Source organism: Larus michahellis, chromosome 11 (genome assembly GCF_964199755.1).
Source record: "Larus michahellis chromosome 11, bLarMic1.1, whole genome shotgun sequence".
Taxonomy (NCBI): Eukaryota; Metazoa; Chordata; class Aves; order Charadriiformes; family Laridae; genus Larus; species Larus michahellis.
In genome coordinates this window covers 8,433,597-8,448,905 of record NC_133906.1, presented here as the reverse complement: position 1 = coordinate 8,448,905, position 15,309 = coordinate 8,433,597, and the positions used below count along the sequence as shown (strand labels likewise).

The window sequence follows — 15,309 nt, the reverse complement described above, 5'->3', positions numbered from 1 at the left end:
GGACCCGGCATTTGGCCTTGTTGAACCTCATACCATTGGTCTCAGCCCATCGGTCCAGCCTGTCCAGATCCCTCTGCAGAGCCAAATATAGGCCACTTAATCAAAATAAATAAATTCCATAGGGGAAATTCAGGCACACTTGTTGACAACTTTCCTACTCAGCTGACATAGAGACATCAGCTTGCCACTTACATTCTTAATCTATCACACATCTACCCTGTTATCAGAACTAAATTCCACATCCACCTCTGCACAGTCTGTTTTATGAGCATGAGTGCAAACAGCGTCTTGCATGATATAAGTTGGTTTATGTGGGAACACATGGGTTACTATTGGTTACCATGCATTAAAAATTAAGTTAAATCAGAAGCATTGTTTAAAAAAAACCCCAAAACCAGTTTAATTTTTACCATTTGCTTACACTCATTTTGTGAATGAGTTAGCTTCATGATGAGTTAATTAAAGACATATGTATCAAGCAACTATTTTCTGTTCATTCAGCTCTTTCTTCAAGACACGTTTCTATCTAACAAACATTTCAGTAATGATACTTCCATGATCTGAAAGAAGCAAGAATTAAGAATATCCTCAGAATAAACCCATACTGGTTTTAAATTTATTTTTGACTGGCTCGCTGATGATGCAGGGTTTATCTGACCCACTTGGTTTACCAAAGATATGGGCTATAACATTGCTGATAAGCGCGATGGAAGCGTGATTCCCAGCAATGCAATGTCATTTCCTATGGCATGGTTAGTGATTGTTTCTTCCTCCGTAATGAGATGGTTTACCATCATGCCTAGTCTTCACCAAACACAAATAATAAGGCACATTTATGTGCCTATTTATGTTGTAAAAATGATTTACACTTACAAGCAGAGATGATGTAACTTGGCTTATAATGGCAAGTAGGACACTAGTCCTTTAAATGGGGTAAGCATTCAATGCTCCTGATTCCCAACCCAACTCTGGGAACACCACATTATAGCGCTTTGCCATGTAATGGGACATAGAAGAGGAGAATTAAAACGTTCTGTGACAGATTTAGTTCTAATGAGGATTAATATTCAGTTTAACTTTAGTTTTAAAGCTCCCATCTGTAGACAAAAGAGGATATTCTAAATCTCAAAAAAATGCTCAGGAGGGTTACTCAATAAGCAAAACTGCTGGCATTTCTAGCACCTGACATGTTTGTTTTTAAACATTGACAGATAGTGATGTGAAGATGACGACATCATGAATGATTGATTCCAGAAGTTACTTCCTTCTGGGTGAAATTACCATGCTGACAAAATATAGAAAAAGTTGCACAAGTATTCTGAAAAGCCATGACTATGAGTACCTCATAGGGTATCACAGAACAAGAATATTTTTTTCATTTTTCAAATCTAATCGAGCAATAGGATTGGGAGTTTTGAGCTAATGTTGTTTAAATAGATGGCTGGAGGCCATCCACGTTTTCCAAACCTTACTCACTGAGAACAGAGTTAAGTTTTTTGCTCTTCTAGTTAACTTATAGTGAGGTTTTAGAGCAATCTTTTCTAAAAGCAATGGGGGAGGAGGAATTACATATAGTAGTGACTGATGACAATTACATACAATAAAACACAGCCAGAAAAAATGAAGAGAGCTCATAGTAGAAAAGACCTAACTGGATCACATTTCGGTAATAGCCATTTAACTTAACCCCTTCTCTGGAGCTCTCCCTGCTATAGCGGAAATCTGCAGGAGCTGAGTAATAGCAACAGGCAAATATCATGCCCCAACTGCCTTAGATTTCACACGCAGAGATGCACAGAACAGTTTCAAAAGAAGTGAAAAAGGAGGAGGGAAGGAGATAGCAAGGGAGTGGAGAGGAGAGGAAGGTAAACCAAAAAATAAACCTTCTGAGGTTCACATATTTCCAAGGTTACACCTTTTACAGTTAGATAAAGCTAGATAATTTCAAATAAAGTAGACCATCTCAAGCTAACCCTATGATGTAGAAGAATATCTGAACCTGCTTCTCCCTTTTCTATTTGTTTCTATCTAATGCTTTCCTTTGCTTGCCATAAAAATGAGTAGGCATTAGGCATAACCGCAGTAAAGAGAGATACGTGAGTAAATTATGTAACCTCCAGTAAACAAAATGTAAGAAAACACATTCATACAAAATTCCATCTCAAAAAAATTTGAAATAATCATCTTAAGTTATGGAGGCTTATCTGAATCATCTGATCACATCTTAGACTCCTCCAGAGTTCGCATAAGTTATAAATGCTGCACTTCAAGCTCAGGCTGTTCTAAATGAATGATGTGCACTGGTTTCTATAATTATCTCTCTTGTTCCTTACCGGCTATACAAGTTTGTTTCATCCCTCTATATTTTGCTGTCCTTATGGGGGTAGCATATATTTCCTCTCCCTGCCCACAAGTTTTATATTGTGGTGTAATTCAGTTTTGGTCAATTACATTGGTCTGTTCTGATAGATCTAAAGATGGAAATCCTTTATCAACTTATTAACCAATGTGCCTCAACCTTCTGCTGGAGAAACTGATTCTAGACAGGGTGGCTACGTGTCAGCTTCTGGTTCTTTGCCAAGACTGCTAACGCTGGTCCCTGTTTCTGGTAATTTTGGTGACAATTGGCCATAAGCCCATTTTGTTTGTACTAGAAATATTTTAAAAGGGACGACAACCCTCATGCTTACTCACGACTTGAATCCGATCAGTTGTGCAATGCAAAAATTGTACTGCAATTTTTCAGTACAGTGAACTAGAAAACACAGTAAATACTACAAACCAGTTTTATTGGTAGCACTCTCAATAAACACATTCCAAAGGGCTTTTTTAAGAAGTGTTTTCACAAACTTACAGGCAGGAAACAAAACTTAAACCAAGTTAAATTTTTAATTTTCAACCTTTCTGTGTAAACCCTTGCTGTAGCCACATGCAGCTGAAGCTGCAAATATGGAAAATAGGTGCTTTAACTTTAACTATGAGGGGCTAAAATTTATGATGTGATAAGGTGCAGTAGCTAATGTGAGTGCATGTCTCAGGGAAGATGTAGAATGACTGTAAGATAAACCAGTCCGATATGATTGACAGTTTTATAGTGACTAATACAAAAACATCATTGCCATGTAACATTTTAGAAGTCTGTGAAGAGGTTTAAGAACTGGACTGCTTTACTCCAAATGGCTGACAAGTACCAGTGAGGATACTGTGAGCTGCTGAATGACTAGAAGGCGGCCTGTGAAATCCACAGCATGACACTTAGGCGCTGTGTTGCCAGGTATCACCTCATTCAGAGGAAAATAGTGTAAATGTTCCCAGGAATCTGGCCGGCCTTTAAATCTCAAAGTAGGCATAGTTTTCAGAAATGATGTTTGATTGCTGGCAATATTGGACCTTCATGGACTGTAAAGATGACTGAAAAGTCATCTGCTGGGAGTACGCGTCCATGCTACTTTAGTGACTTCTGGGTCTTGAATACCCATTTTGAGACTTGTCTGCTCAGTCCCTACTTAATCTTAGTATTTCAGCTGTAGCAACTTATTTATGAGAACTGTAGTATTATTTTAATAATTTTTTTCTTGTATACTTCAGTACCTCTGTGACTTAGGAATGACACAGAAACTCAGCTTTGTTTTGTTTTTAAATTCTTTACACGATTTGAACAGTTCATGGAATGACAGCAGTAGCAGTTTCCTAGAAAATAAACTTCTACAGGTGACCTACCTAAAATCCAACCTACCCAAAGCGTTAAGTAGAGGTAAAAACTATTTTCTTTCTCCTTGTGGAATTCCTCAGCCTCCCTCGCCACGTGACTAATCATGGCCAAAATACAGCTAATACTCCCCAGTAACCAAGTCTGAAACAAGCAGTTCTGGAAACACTGTAATCTAGTATTTCAGGCTCCTCTGAAACAGAGCTCCATCCAGTTACCAGAATTGCAATCTCAACAGCACCACAGCTCCAGGTGGAGGGAGCAGGACAACAAGACACTTTCTCTGTGTTTTGTTAGCCCAAATCTCTCAACACAGTCTCTAATTCCCTTTATGAAACTTTCGATAACTGACTGGATCTCCTCTTTTCCTCTCTAAGAAAAGCATTATTCTGAGTTTCCACCTCTGATGTGGGAATTGACTTGGGCCAAGATTAATCTTCACATTACATGATTTGCAATCCCGAGAAAAGTGAAGGTTGGGTATTGTGATGAACATTTAGTAGTAAAAGAGAAAATAAAGACCATTTTTATGGTAAAGATAAGAGCATGGTTCTGGGCACAGCCTTAGGATTTAAACAATACAAATGGACAGAATAGAAACATGAACAGGGAGAGAGAATTCAGCATAACACTTTCTGAAAACATTTTCTATTTTAAGTGAGATAGCTTTACTTAAAATATGATTGGCTGCCAACAAGAAAAAATACAGATACAGTTGATTTCCACAGACACTGTAATCTCCTGCAAATACACTATTCTCTACATACTCATATGTCACATCTGCATACAGCATTTCTGTATCCATAGTGGGAACTAGGAATGTGTCCTTCCCTCACAGTGATCGTATTATCATGAATAATGTATGACCTATAGATTAGGGTAATTTTTTATGCACATCGGAAAATGAATTTAGCTTGACTATTCATTAAGTTAAACAGTGCTGCTAGGTAAAATAGCAAGCCTTGTTTCGGTCCTTCACTGAGAGGTATAAAATACTGGTGCTTTAAGTGGAAGACTCACTGTATGGGTGAGTAGTTTATTAAATCTTTGCTGTAGGCTCTGCTATAGCCTACTTGGTATAAAAGATGAAATTGGTCAGATCTTTTTAACAAATAAACTTAAGTTTTTAATTAGAGTTAAACTAATTCGTTGTTGACTATTCAGAACTGCTACTGGTTGTCTTCTTTAGGCACTCTGTGGCTACTCTGCTTCTGCTTGTAAACAGCAATGCAACAGCAGTCAGATTCCAGCAGGGATAATTGACTCTGGTGTGAAATTTCTTAATAGAACACTTGGAAATAGTTAAAATTCATTTTCTGTATTTAGAAAAGTTAAAGGACAGAGCCACAGCAGGCAAAAACTGGCATATCTTACTCAAAGCCACTGGAATGATAAGAGATTTTGACCAGCTAAATACATGACCTCACATCTGAACATTGGAAGACTGAGCAGTCATGGGAGGTTTTGGTGTCAGAGAAGAGCATCGTTTCCCTTCTACTACTCGTAACAAGTTGTGGAAAACACGTTCCTGTGGATTAGGAAATATTTACCTTATTTCAAAGGGATATCCTTTGTGAGTTATTATTCACTAATGAAATAAGATGTGCCCAGTCTGTCCCTCAGTTTAGACTGACAAATTATTGCTGCTGTGTATGATTTTAAATAATGCACAGTGTATCTTTGCCGACATATGGTAGGGTCTTTCCAAGAAATGCTACATATGATTCTTCTGGAAGTTACATTAGAGTGTCTCCGATACAGAGATGTCATGGAACAGCAGAGATGATCCCAAGTTATAATGCTGACTTTATGTTAGCAACTAGATAAAAAATAGTAGTTTTGAAATAGATAATCCACCCTCCATTTTAAATTTTGAACTAAAGAATTTAAGCCAAAGTGCTTGAAAGGATAATAACGTAAGAAAGCTAAAGACCATTAATAATATAATTATCTGTTAAATTTTACTAAAGTGATGATTATTTTTACATAGGTATCAATCTTACTTCTATGGAAATGAAAGCAAAAAAGAAAATAAATAAATCATACTGAATCTATTAAAAAGAGGAATGGATTCCCAAACTGTCATGTGGACATCCACGGTTTTGGACTGCTAAGAGAATAGTGTATCAGCACACTAAATAATGGGCTTTGCCATGTCTTCTGGACAAGATTCAGAAAAGAAGATGGAAAAAAATTATTTTTCTAACACAACAGTGATTTCTCAGCAGAGATATCCTCTGGGACTGACTGAACTAATCTACTATTTCAACATATTTCCGGTATAGAAATAACGCCTTTAGCACTAAGAGGCCTCTAAAAGAGGCTATGCCAATGAAATAGAGCATCTTTTCATTATTTCTTTATCCCTTGGTTGGTGAACCCAGTTCTACCTGCAGCAGGTGCCTCTGCCCACAGAGGTTACACTTGCTCCATGAATGATTAAATGTTGCTCAGGTGATATTGCAAAAAACTTATGGACGATGTGCACTAGCAAAGATCTGGAGAATCCAGTCCTGAACATTTAGTTTGTGTAATTTAGTTTGTACTAAGTTACACCTCACCAATGAGCGCTTCAAAGAGCTATATAAATGCTATAAATCAAGTAATAACTTCTGTAATGCAGAATTAGGATTAGTATGTGTGTTTTATAGTAGGGAGATAAGAAACATGAGTTAAAAGTCTTTTTAGCCCCTGCCATGGTAAAAACCTCATTGGCAGAATGAAGTGTGTATGTAATTGTAGAGCGAGATACCAGTATATAGATCTTTGCATATTTTATAAAAAAAAATAAGGACTCAATCTTGTGCTGCCATCTCCCCCCAAATATACCTGTAGTCCAAATTAATGCACTTTCTGATCTAAATTAATAAATGCTTATTAACACGTAGTGATTTCTACCTTCTAACTGCTTTGGGAATATGTACTTCAAGTAATTTGACACACACAAAGAGTCCCCCTAAATGTTAGGCACACTTATGGTTACATATATGTACACATATAAAAATATATATATATATATCTCTGTAAGTAATTACAATCATAGCTACCCCAAGCAGGCTTAGCTGGCAAAATGAGTAGGGATTGGACCAGATGACCTCCAAAAGCGCCTTCTAACTTCAATTACTCTACAACTTGAACTTGAAGTTTCAAGTTTGGTTTCTGACCCTCGTAAGCCATCTCTTTTCCAAATAGGGAAACTGGATTTATGTAGAGCAGTCTTGCGCACCTCTTGCAATGGCATTAATGTCAGAAGCAGGAATATCTCAAACGGTGAGATTGTGTATGTGTCTGAAACATTAACTTTCAAAAAATTACACTGTAATCTGCAAATAGGTAAATATGTGTTTCTTTGCATACCTATATTACTAGATTTGAAAACTTCTAGCAGTCACAAAAATAAAAAAATATCTCAATATGCATTTGGGTATGGTCTGAGCTTTATCGCCTTTGTTCTGGACATTAAAAGCACTTGCAAAATTTAGGACGTATAATCATAAGGACCGATCTGACAGCCTTAAGAAGATGAAAAGGGCTTTGTCATTATAACTTTCATTAGTAATAATGGCATTGCACAGCTAAAGCCCTGCTCATCTGGATAGAGATGCAACTCTGATTGGTCTGGCTGGTACGTAGTTTTACACAGACAGACATCTAGACAATTGGATAACCATGCTAACTTACTTGTGATCCACTTCGAATTCAGAGAAAAGCTGGAATTCAGTGGCCTTTTTCCCTAATTACATGGGCCGTGTTCCCTTTCCTCTCCCTCTCACAGTAATCTCATTAAGGCATTTACTGATTTTTTGAGATTTGGAGTGCCAAAATGGCTTGAAATGGCAGATGAGCAAACAAATAGCTTTTCCTTTCCTTTAAATAATTACCAAGAGGAAATGGAAGCTTTAGTGACTGTGGGCTGCTGTTCAATAAGGTTGTTCTAGATTTGAGACAAGTCCTAGACAAGCACAGGTTTTCATCTTCTAAATTTGCACTGTCCAGTACACCAGACTCTACTAACAATATGCTTGACTTCTGAAGCTTTCTCATCACATTAATAGTCAGGAACACATTGCCTTTGTGAAAGAATGTATTTGATTTACTTTTCCATTCAGAAAAAATATTGTTTTCAGAGAATGGATGCTTAGTTGGTTATAAAACAGGAGTACAGCTTTTTATACATAAAGTTAGTTTTTTCATTCACTTTGCACAGACTGAAAACATATAATCTAGTGCCTTCTGTTTGCAAAGACTTTATTTAGAAGGGTTTTCTTTCCTCCAGGAGGGAGAACCTCGCTTCAGTTATGTTCCTTTGAATTATAATTAGATCTTTGAACTCCAGACAGCTGAATAAACAAATTTCCCCCACCAATTTAATTATCCTGGTCTGTTTGTCAGTACCAGCAGAATACTATGTAGCACATTGCCAATTAAAACTCTGCTTTTGATTGCCAGTAAAACACTACAGGTTCAGGTGTCTGTAGTCAGAGGGAGGCGGCTGGGTTGCCTATTCGTGGTCTGGGAAGCTGAGGCTCCCAGCTGCGTACGGCCGGCGCAGGGTGGGTTAGGTGGTGCCTGGAGGCTGCATTCAGTGGTACTCAGTACATGTAATAAAGGCACAAATTAACCCAGCTTCACTAGCAGCTCCCAAGCTCAATTCAATTCAGTGCAATGCAGACTGGCTCTCTTGTACATGCTATGCATTCCTAGTTGCTTCAACCCTATGCACAGTCTCAGGCTGCTTCAAATTTTACCATACCTTCAGTATCTCCTGGGAAGCAGAGTCTTACACAGAGAGGCATAGATGTGCTGTGGCTCTTTTCCCTTAGGCTGTGCCCCTGGGGATGAAAGAAGCTAAAGCCTCTTCCATAGCTAAGTTGTATTTGTGCAGTTGGCTTACAGCTCCCAAATGCCCAACATGAGAAAGCCTTCAGGCCATCCACTCTGGGTAGGCATAAGCAGGATGCAGCAGGGTAGCACTGTAGGGAGGAGTGGGCAAGACCTGAGCGAGGCAAAGATGTGTGTTAACAGAACGGCGCGCTCAGCCTCTAGGACTAGTCATTCCTTCACTATTGACCACGGTCAGCTCTGTCTGCTTTCCATCTTGTGTGCCAAGCACGAGTTCCAGCACCCACGGGAATATACTTCTCTGTGCTCTTTCCCACTTCTATACAGATTCTGGCTGAAACAGGAAAATAATTAAATTTTCGGCCTTTGACCCATTCATACCCAAACTCCATCCACTGGCTTAAGACATCTGTAGCATCAATAAGATTTTTCACATCCAGCAGTGTTCAAACTTTGTCACAGAAGCAGGTCAGGAAAGAAGGGCACTGCCATATTATGCAAAAAACTTACAGTTGCCTAGCACCATTGAGCTGATTACCACTGACATTCTGAAATGAAAATATCTGATGATGTCATATTCTAAAGTAGTTTCTACGTTCTCCTCTGGAACTGGAGGCACGGATTTTAAGAAAACAAAATATCCATTAAGGCTAGTTTACACATTCCTGATTCCTACCTTGCCCCTTTTACTGTGCTAAGCAGGTTGAATTATACTAGATCTGCTGTCATACTGCTCAGTAGCAGAAAAAAATGGTAGACAGACTTTTTATCTTCTCTGGGTTCTTGTTAGCAAAAGTGAAAATGAAAATCATTGGCGAAAATTTGTGCTGAACTTTCCAAATGCACAATAAGCTCAAGTTCATCAGAGTGGAGAAAAGCTGTGTGACAGTTTGTTTGAATGAATCTAATTATTGGTCTTGTCAGTAATGAGTTGCATCAAATTGTTCTCTCGAAGAGAAGTAATGCAACAACACTGTGTACATACTGAGTGATATTTTGGTGGAGCGTTGCATAAGCTAAGTGACAATTAGATTTGTTTCATAACAGGTCCCACCTGAGTCAGTGAGAGAAAAAATAGGCATGCCAAAGGTGATAAGCATTGATGTTCCTTCAAATAGACAGACTATGATCTCAACTGTACAAAAAGGAAATGTTGCTAAAGTGAACTGTAACCTCAACTGTTATGTGACATCTTTACTGTGAGTCTCCTTTTAAAAAACAGGCAATTTTTCAACGTTTTGTGCAGTACTATTAAAACCTGAATTATGTGTGTATTGTCTCCAAAGAAGTTGCCTACAAATTCATGTTTTTCAAGGCTTTCCATTTCTTCATTTTTATCTCTTTAACAGTTCCACCCAAAAGGGAGATGATGATTATGAAGATTACACTTCAAATAAGACTTGGGTTTTGACTCCCAAAGTCCATGAGAGTGATGTCACTCTTATTTTAAATGGCTTGCTGGAAGGATATGACAACAAGTTGAGACCTGACATAGGAGGTGTGTTGGTTTTCTTTTTAGACCACTTTTGATTAAGCTGTGAATAGAAATAATTTTTGTACCATATTATGCTACACAGGAAGCAGAATCCATTCAAACTAGTTATGAAAACAAAATACAATGCAGTAAAATATCAGTAGCATGAAAAGTAGTCATGATTTTGGAAGCTGACATAAATTAAGATTGCTAAATCTATCCTGAGACATCTAATTAGACTGTTGTGATTTGCTGAATCAGGCTGCTTATAATGATGCACCTGCATAGGAAGTTCGGAACTTAACTTCTGGGGAATGAAAAAGCAAGTTTTTATCTTCTTTGTATATCTAAGTGAGGGTGCTAGAGAATCAAAAATAATATATTGGAAACAAAGGCCAAAATGAGGATAACGCAGCCTGATCCTTGCATGATGTGATGGACACAGACAGAGCCTCTAACAGCAGCAGTTCTGCATTGACTGATGCAGCATGGGCTCTCTACATGCTCAGCAGGGCAAGAAGTGACTGGGGAATGGGGCACAGAGGAAGAGATTCACAAAACATAACTGCAGTCAAGTAAGGCCAACCTCCCTAGATTTCCTCCACAGCCACTACAAGTACATAGACCCAAGCCTGGACTCATAACGAATTCTTACTAGACTGAATCACGTTTTTCAGGAATCTTTCTCTCCACAGATTAATGAGGGAGCTAGGAGAGATAAATCTCCCTGAGTTGCTGCAAGTCAGTTTGAGAAGGCCTCATGCGTGCACAGAACAGGCAGACAATACTGCTGTAGAAGAGGATACAACAGTAATAAGATTATAGAAAAACGCAAAGAGAATTCACGGATGAGGCAGGCAGAGGAAAGCAGAGAGCAGCAAGGTTAATGAAGGAAGCTGTTTCTAACAAGTTTATAGAGGCTTATAAACTAAGGAATTTTTCACAGTGAGGGATAACATAAGTATTTAACCTTCAATGTATGTGTATGGTGTAAATTAGCAGAGGAATTTCCCTTATTCTCCCAATCCAAGAGTTTAGAGAACAGAAAGGAATTAAGCATTCATAAAAGCATCTGGCTACAATAAAGTAATTTCAAAATAAATTAACTGTTTTTCAGTCCTGTTTTAGAGCCTTGAGTATTATTTTTGCTTTGGGCTCGTGAAATTGTTACTTGCCTACAGACATCTCTGGAGGCAACAGCAGACATGTTGCATTTGGCATTATAATGTAAAACAAGTGATGGTGTTTTGTCAGATGTGTTGCAGTGACCTGACACAAAATGTACATACGCTCAGATATGACTCACTCTAGGTAACAACACTGGCTTCAGTATTTGTTTTCATAGCATATGTGAATTTGTTCTGATAGACTGTATGATATGAGAATTTGTCTCAAAGTGTCTCCAACTATTTTCAAACTGGAGACAATACTGCAAATATATTTTTATTGTACACGCACATTTAAATGTGAGGCAAACATAGCCATACAAGAGAGGTACTATAATAATCTTTTTCTTGTGTTTGACTTTCACGTAGTGGATGTTTGACTTTCACGTAGTGGACTGACTTTCACTCAGGTTACTGATTCTTGTTGTTTCCTTTACAGTTAAACCGACAGTAATTCATACTGACATGTATGTAAATAGCATTGGGCCTGTGAATGCTATCAATATGGTAGGTAAATGATTGCCCATTTTCCTACAACGTTCACTTTGTTACAAAGCCTCCATCCTTTTTGACTTTACAAAGCTTCCATTAGTTTTAATGCTGTGCTATGCCTATATTATTTTTAAAATCTCATCATTATTATGGATGTGAGGACTATATGAGCTATGAATCTCTACAAGACAGGGTAATGGGAAACTGAGCTCTATGCTGAAAAAAATGTAATAATAATAGTTTTAACATACCCTCACACTTCTACGTGCTCTACTTTCAAGTGCTTTGTGACAGTTTAGCTCCTGTAAAACTGAGCTTCCAGATGGCTACGAAATAAGCAAAAACATTCACCAGTGATACTACCACTCTTGCCACCAAGAGATAAAAAGAAAAAAGCCTAGATCCTCTCTCCTCTCCTCTTTCCAAAGTTCCTACAGAAAAATACAATTATATCTCGGCACATGTGATGGAAAGTGGTACAGCCTTAGCACAATGTCTACTTTCTTGCAGTTTTTATGCATAGAAAGAAATCCCAGCTTGCTCTTTTCTATTCTATAATTCCCTTTGCAGTTTCTGGCTGCCCAGTGCTGCCAGGGAAAGTGAGATTTCACCAATTCTGATATTAACTGGGGGTCACAGGCAATTAAGGCAGCCAAATCGGCTCAGTTTTTCCCGTCTTAGATCCAAGTGAATAAGTAATTGTTCTCTGACCTGATCAGGCGTGGGTTGAGGTGTGAATTAGAAAGATGTGTATACCTCTCAATTCCATCTTCGTTTCACCTGTCAGTGGGAAAACAACAGAATAAATTGTTTTTAAACAATAATTTTTGGTAAACCGTGCCCTCAAAAATTGACAAAAAATTGTTTTTTATAAGTTCTAGTACCATCTTCTGTAGTTCACATTTTTTTCATATGAAATTAAGGAAAGTATATCAGGAGTTATGTGAAATGCTGAGTGCTATGTTTTCATCAGTATTTCTGGTTAACACAACAGGAATACACAATTGATATATTTTTCGCCCAAACGTGGTATGACAGACGTCTGAAGTTCAACAGCACTATAAAAGTGCTCAGATTAAACAGCAACATGGTTGGGAAGATCTGGATACCAGATACATTTTTCCGAAATTCCAAGAAAGCTGATGCACATTGGATAACAACTCCTAATAGGATGCTCAGGATCTGGAATGACGGCAGAGTGTTGTACACACTGAGGTATTTATACCCAAATTTAATTTCAGTTTCTCTTTAGTGAATTCTGGTCATTTGATATTATCTATTTACTCACGCATAGAACCCTGAAAAAGGGAAATATTTAGAAGATATCACTTGCATGCAATTTATTTTATATTGGTATATTGTCACAGTAAAGAGTTCTTCCTATAGATTGTACTGTCTTCCTCCCCAGTAGTCATATTCCTATACTAAAATGAATATAAGCATTGTTATAGCAATTCATCTTCATTTTCACGTATGTTTTATTGTTTGCCACTGGTTTCGTCCATATTGCCTTTTTTCCTTTTTATTCGGTTAAACTGATGAATTTGAAATATCCTTGAATTAAGTAGATGGTATAAAAGGGGGTATTACATACATCAAAGGCCTCTTATTCTGAATTGATTACAATTTAGCTAGATGAAGCTCCACCCTGCAAAAGCATTTCAATCCTCAAATATTTTATGAAAATAAGGATTATCATTTCGGTGGGGGTCATTTAAGGTTTAATTCAAAACCTACAGACATGCCTTGTTCCACTAAAATTTTCATGAATCTAACGTGATATGCTCATCATGTGTATAGCTTTTCTTTTGAGACAGATTACCTTTAAAAACTTTTCAATAACTAAGCTACACGTATGCCTACATTTAAGTGTAACATGTGCACTATGTAACAACTCAAATATCGTATTCCAAATGACCATATGATACTTCCTAAATGTGAAAATCCTACGTGTATTTTTTTTTACTTGTTCTTACATGTGATATATTTAGTTCTACATAAAATGTAGATAAAGACAGCAGAATATATTATATAATATAATATATAAATTATATTATATAATTTTAAATGACAGTACAGAATGGAAGATATTAGGCATAAGACCATCTACGTTTTAGACTGCATTATTTTCAAAGTGGTTTTTCTGCCTTTGTTTTATTGGGTGCCAAAACCAAAGCTTTGAAGAAAAGTACACTCATTATAATTTTAATGAATAGATTTGAAGCTTTGGTTAAGACAACCTTTTAATGTTGCCACTGTCTGAATTACAAAAAGGAGTTTTATTTCATAGTTATTTTACATTCATTACACAGTGCATCGCCAGAAGAGATAAGAGAGTGATCGGAATTGAAATACAGTGCAAATCAAAGAGTCTGATAAAGAAGATCCTAGGTCCGCTTTTGAAATGTTAAATTTAGAGTTAGACACTTTCTCTTTGGATTTCATTACATTTCTCTTAAAACCCCTCAGTTTCTCTCATGAGAAAGAGATATATCTGATAGAACTTAGAAACGGTTATCTGTTATTAATGTATACTTAGTTGTTCTAGAGAGTCACACAGAGCAAGCACCAGAATGGATTCAACCTGGATTAATCCAGAGGTGAACTGTGACAGTATCATCACAGATCTGGGATTCTGTCCTGAAGAGAAGAGGGCTCCGCAAGAGCTGGTTGATTTTCTCAATCACCTCCCCCCACACTCAAGAACAGTACATCCTGACCAGCAGGCAATCTGCGCAGATCAACATAAAGATCCTGACAAAACTCAAACATGAAAAGAACATGTACTAGAGATGGAAGCAGGGACAGGTGACCCAGGAGGAATACAGAAGTGCTGTCTTAAGACTCAGGGACAGGGTTAGAAAAGCCAAAGTTTAGCTGGAATTGAATTGACTAGGGACATGAAAGCAAGAAGGGTTTCTACACATACATCCTCAGCAAAAGGAAGACTAGGGAAAACGTGGGCGCACTGCTGAACAGGAATAGGGACCTTGTCACAAAGGACACCAAGGTATACAATCCCTTCTTTGCCTCAGTCTTCAGTGGTAAAACCCTGCCTTCAGCAATCCCAGATCCCCGAGACCAGTAGGAAAGTGGAGCAAGGACGACTTACCTTTAGTGGAGGAGGATCAGGCATAAGCTAAATAAGTGGACATTGAGGTGGAATGAATATGCCTGAACTGTCAGGCTCAAAGGGTTGGGATGAGGGGCATGAAGGCCAACTGGAAAGCAGTCATTAGTGGTGTACTCCCCAATTTTGTACTAGGCCAATACAGTTTAACATCTTCACATCTTCATTAATGACTTGGACAATGGGACAGAGTGCACCCTCAGCATGTCCGTAGATAATACGAAAGTGTCAGGAGTGACTGGTATATCACAGGGTTCGGCTACCACTCAGAGGGATTGTAACATGCTGGAGAAATGGGCCAATGCAAATCTCATGGAGTTCAACAATGGAAAACGTTGTCCTGGGTGCCGACCAGCACCTTCCAGAAAAAGACCTGGGGATCCTGGTGGGCATTCACCATGAGCCAGTAAAGTACCCCTGAAGCAAAGGCAAACAGGATCCTGGACTGCATTAGGAAGTCAGCAGGTCAATGGAGATGATCTTTCTCCTCTGTCTA

The 15,309-nt window shown here is 38.0% G+C and overlaps 1 protein-coding gene across 2 annotated transcripts in view; it reads left to right on the top strand.

Annotated features, from left to right (window-relative positions):
- GABRG2 (gamma-aminobutyric acid type A receptor subunit gamma2) overlaps nt 1-15,309 on the top strand; it is a 71,949-nt gene that overhangs the window by 16,064 nt on the left and 40,576 nt on the right. For both annotated transcript variants that reach the window (XM_074604566.1, XM_074604565.1), the window contains exons 2-4: nt 9,901-10,049; nt 11,631-11,698; nt 12,678-12,898. In XM_074604566.1, the coding sequence (XP_074460667.1) occupies nt 9,901-10,049; nt 11,631-11,698; nt 12,678-12,898 (438 nt within the window). The remainder of the gene's footprint in view (nt 1-9,900; nt 10,050-11,630; nt 11,699-12,677; nt 12,899-15,309) is intronic.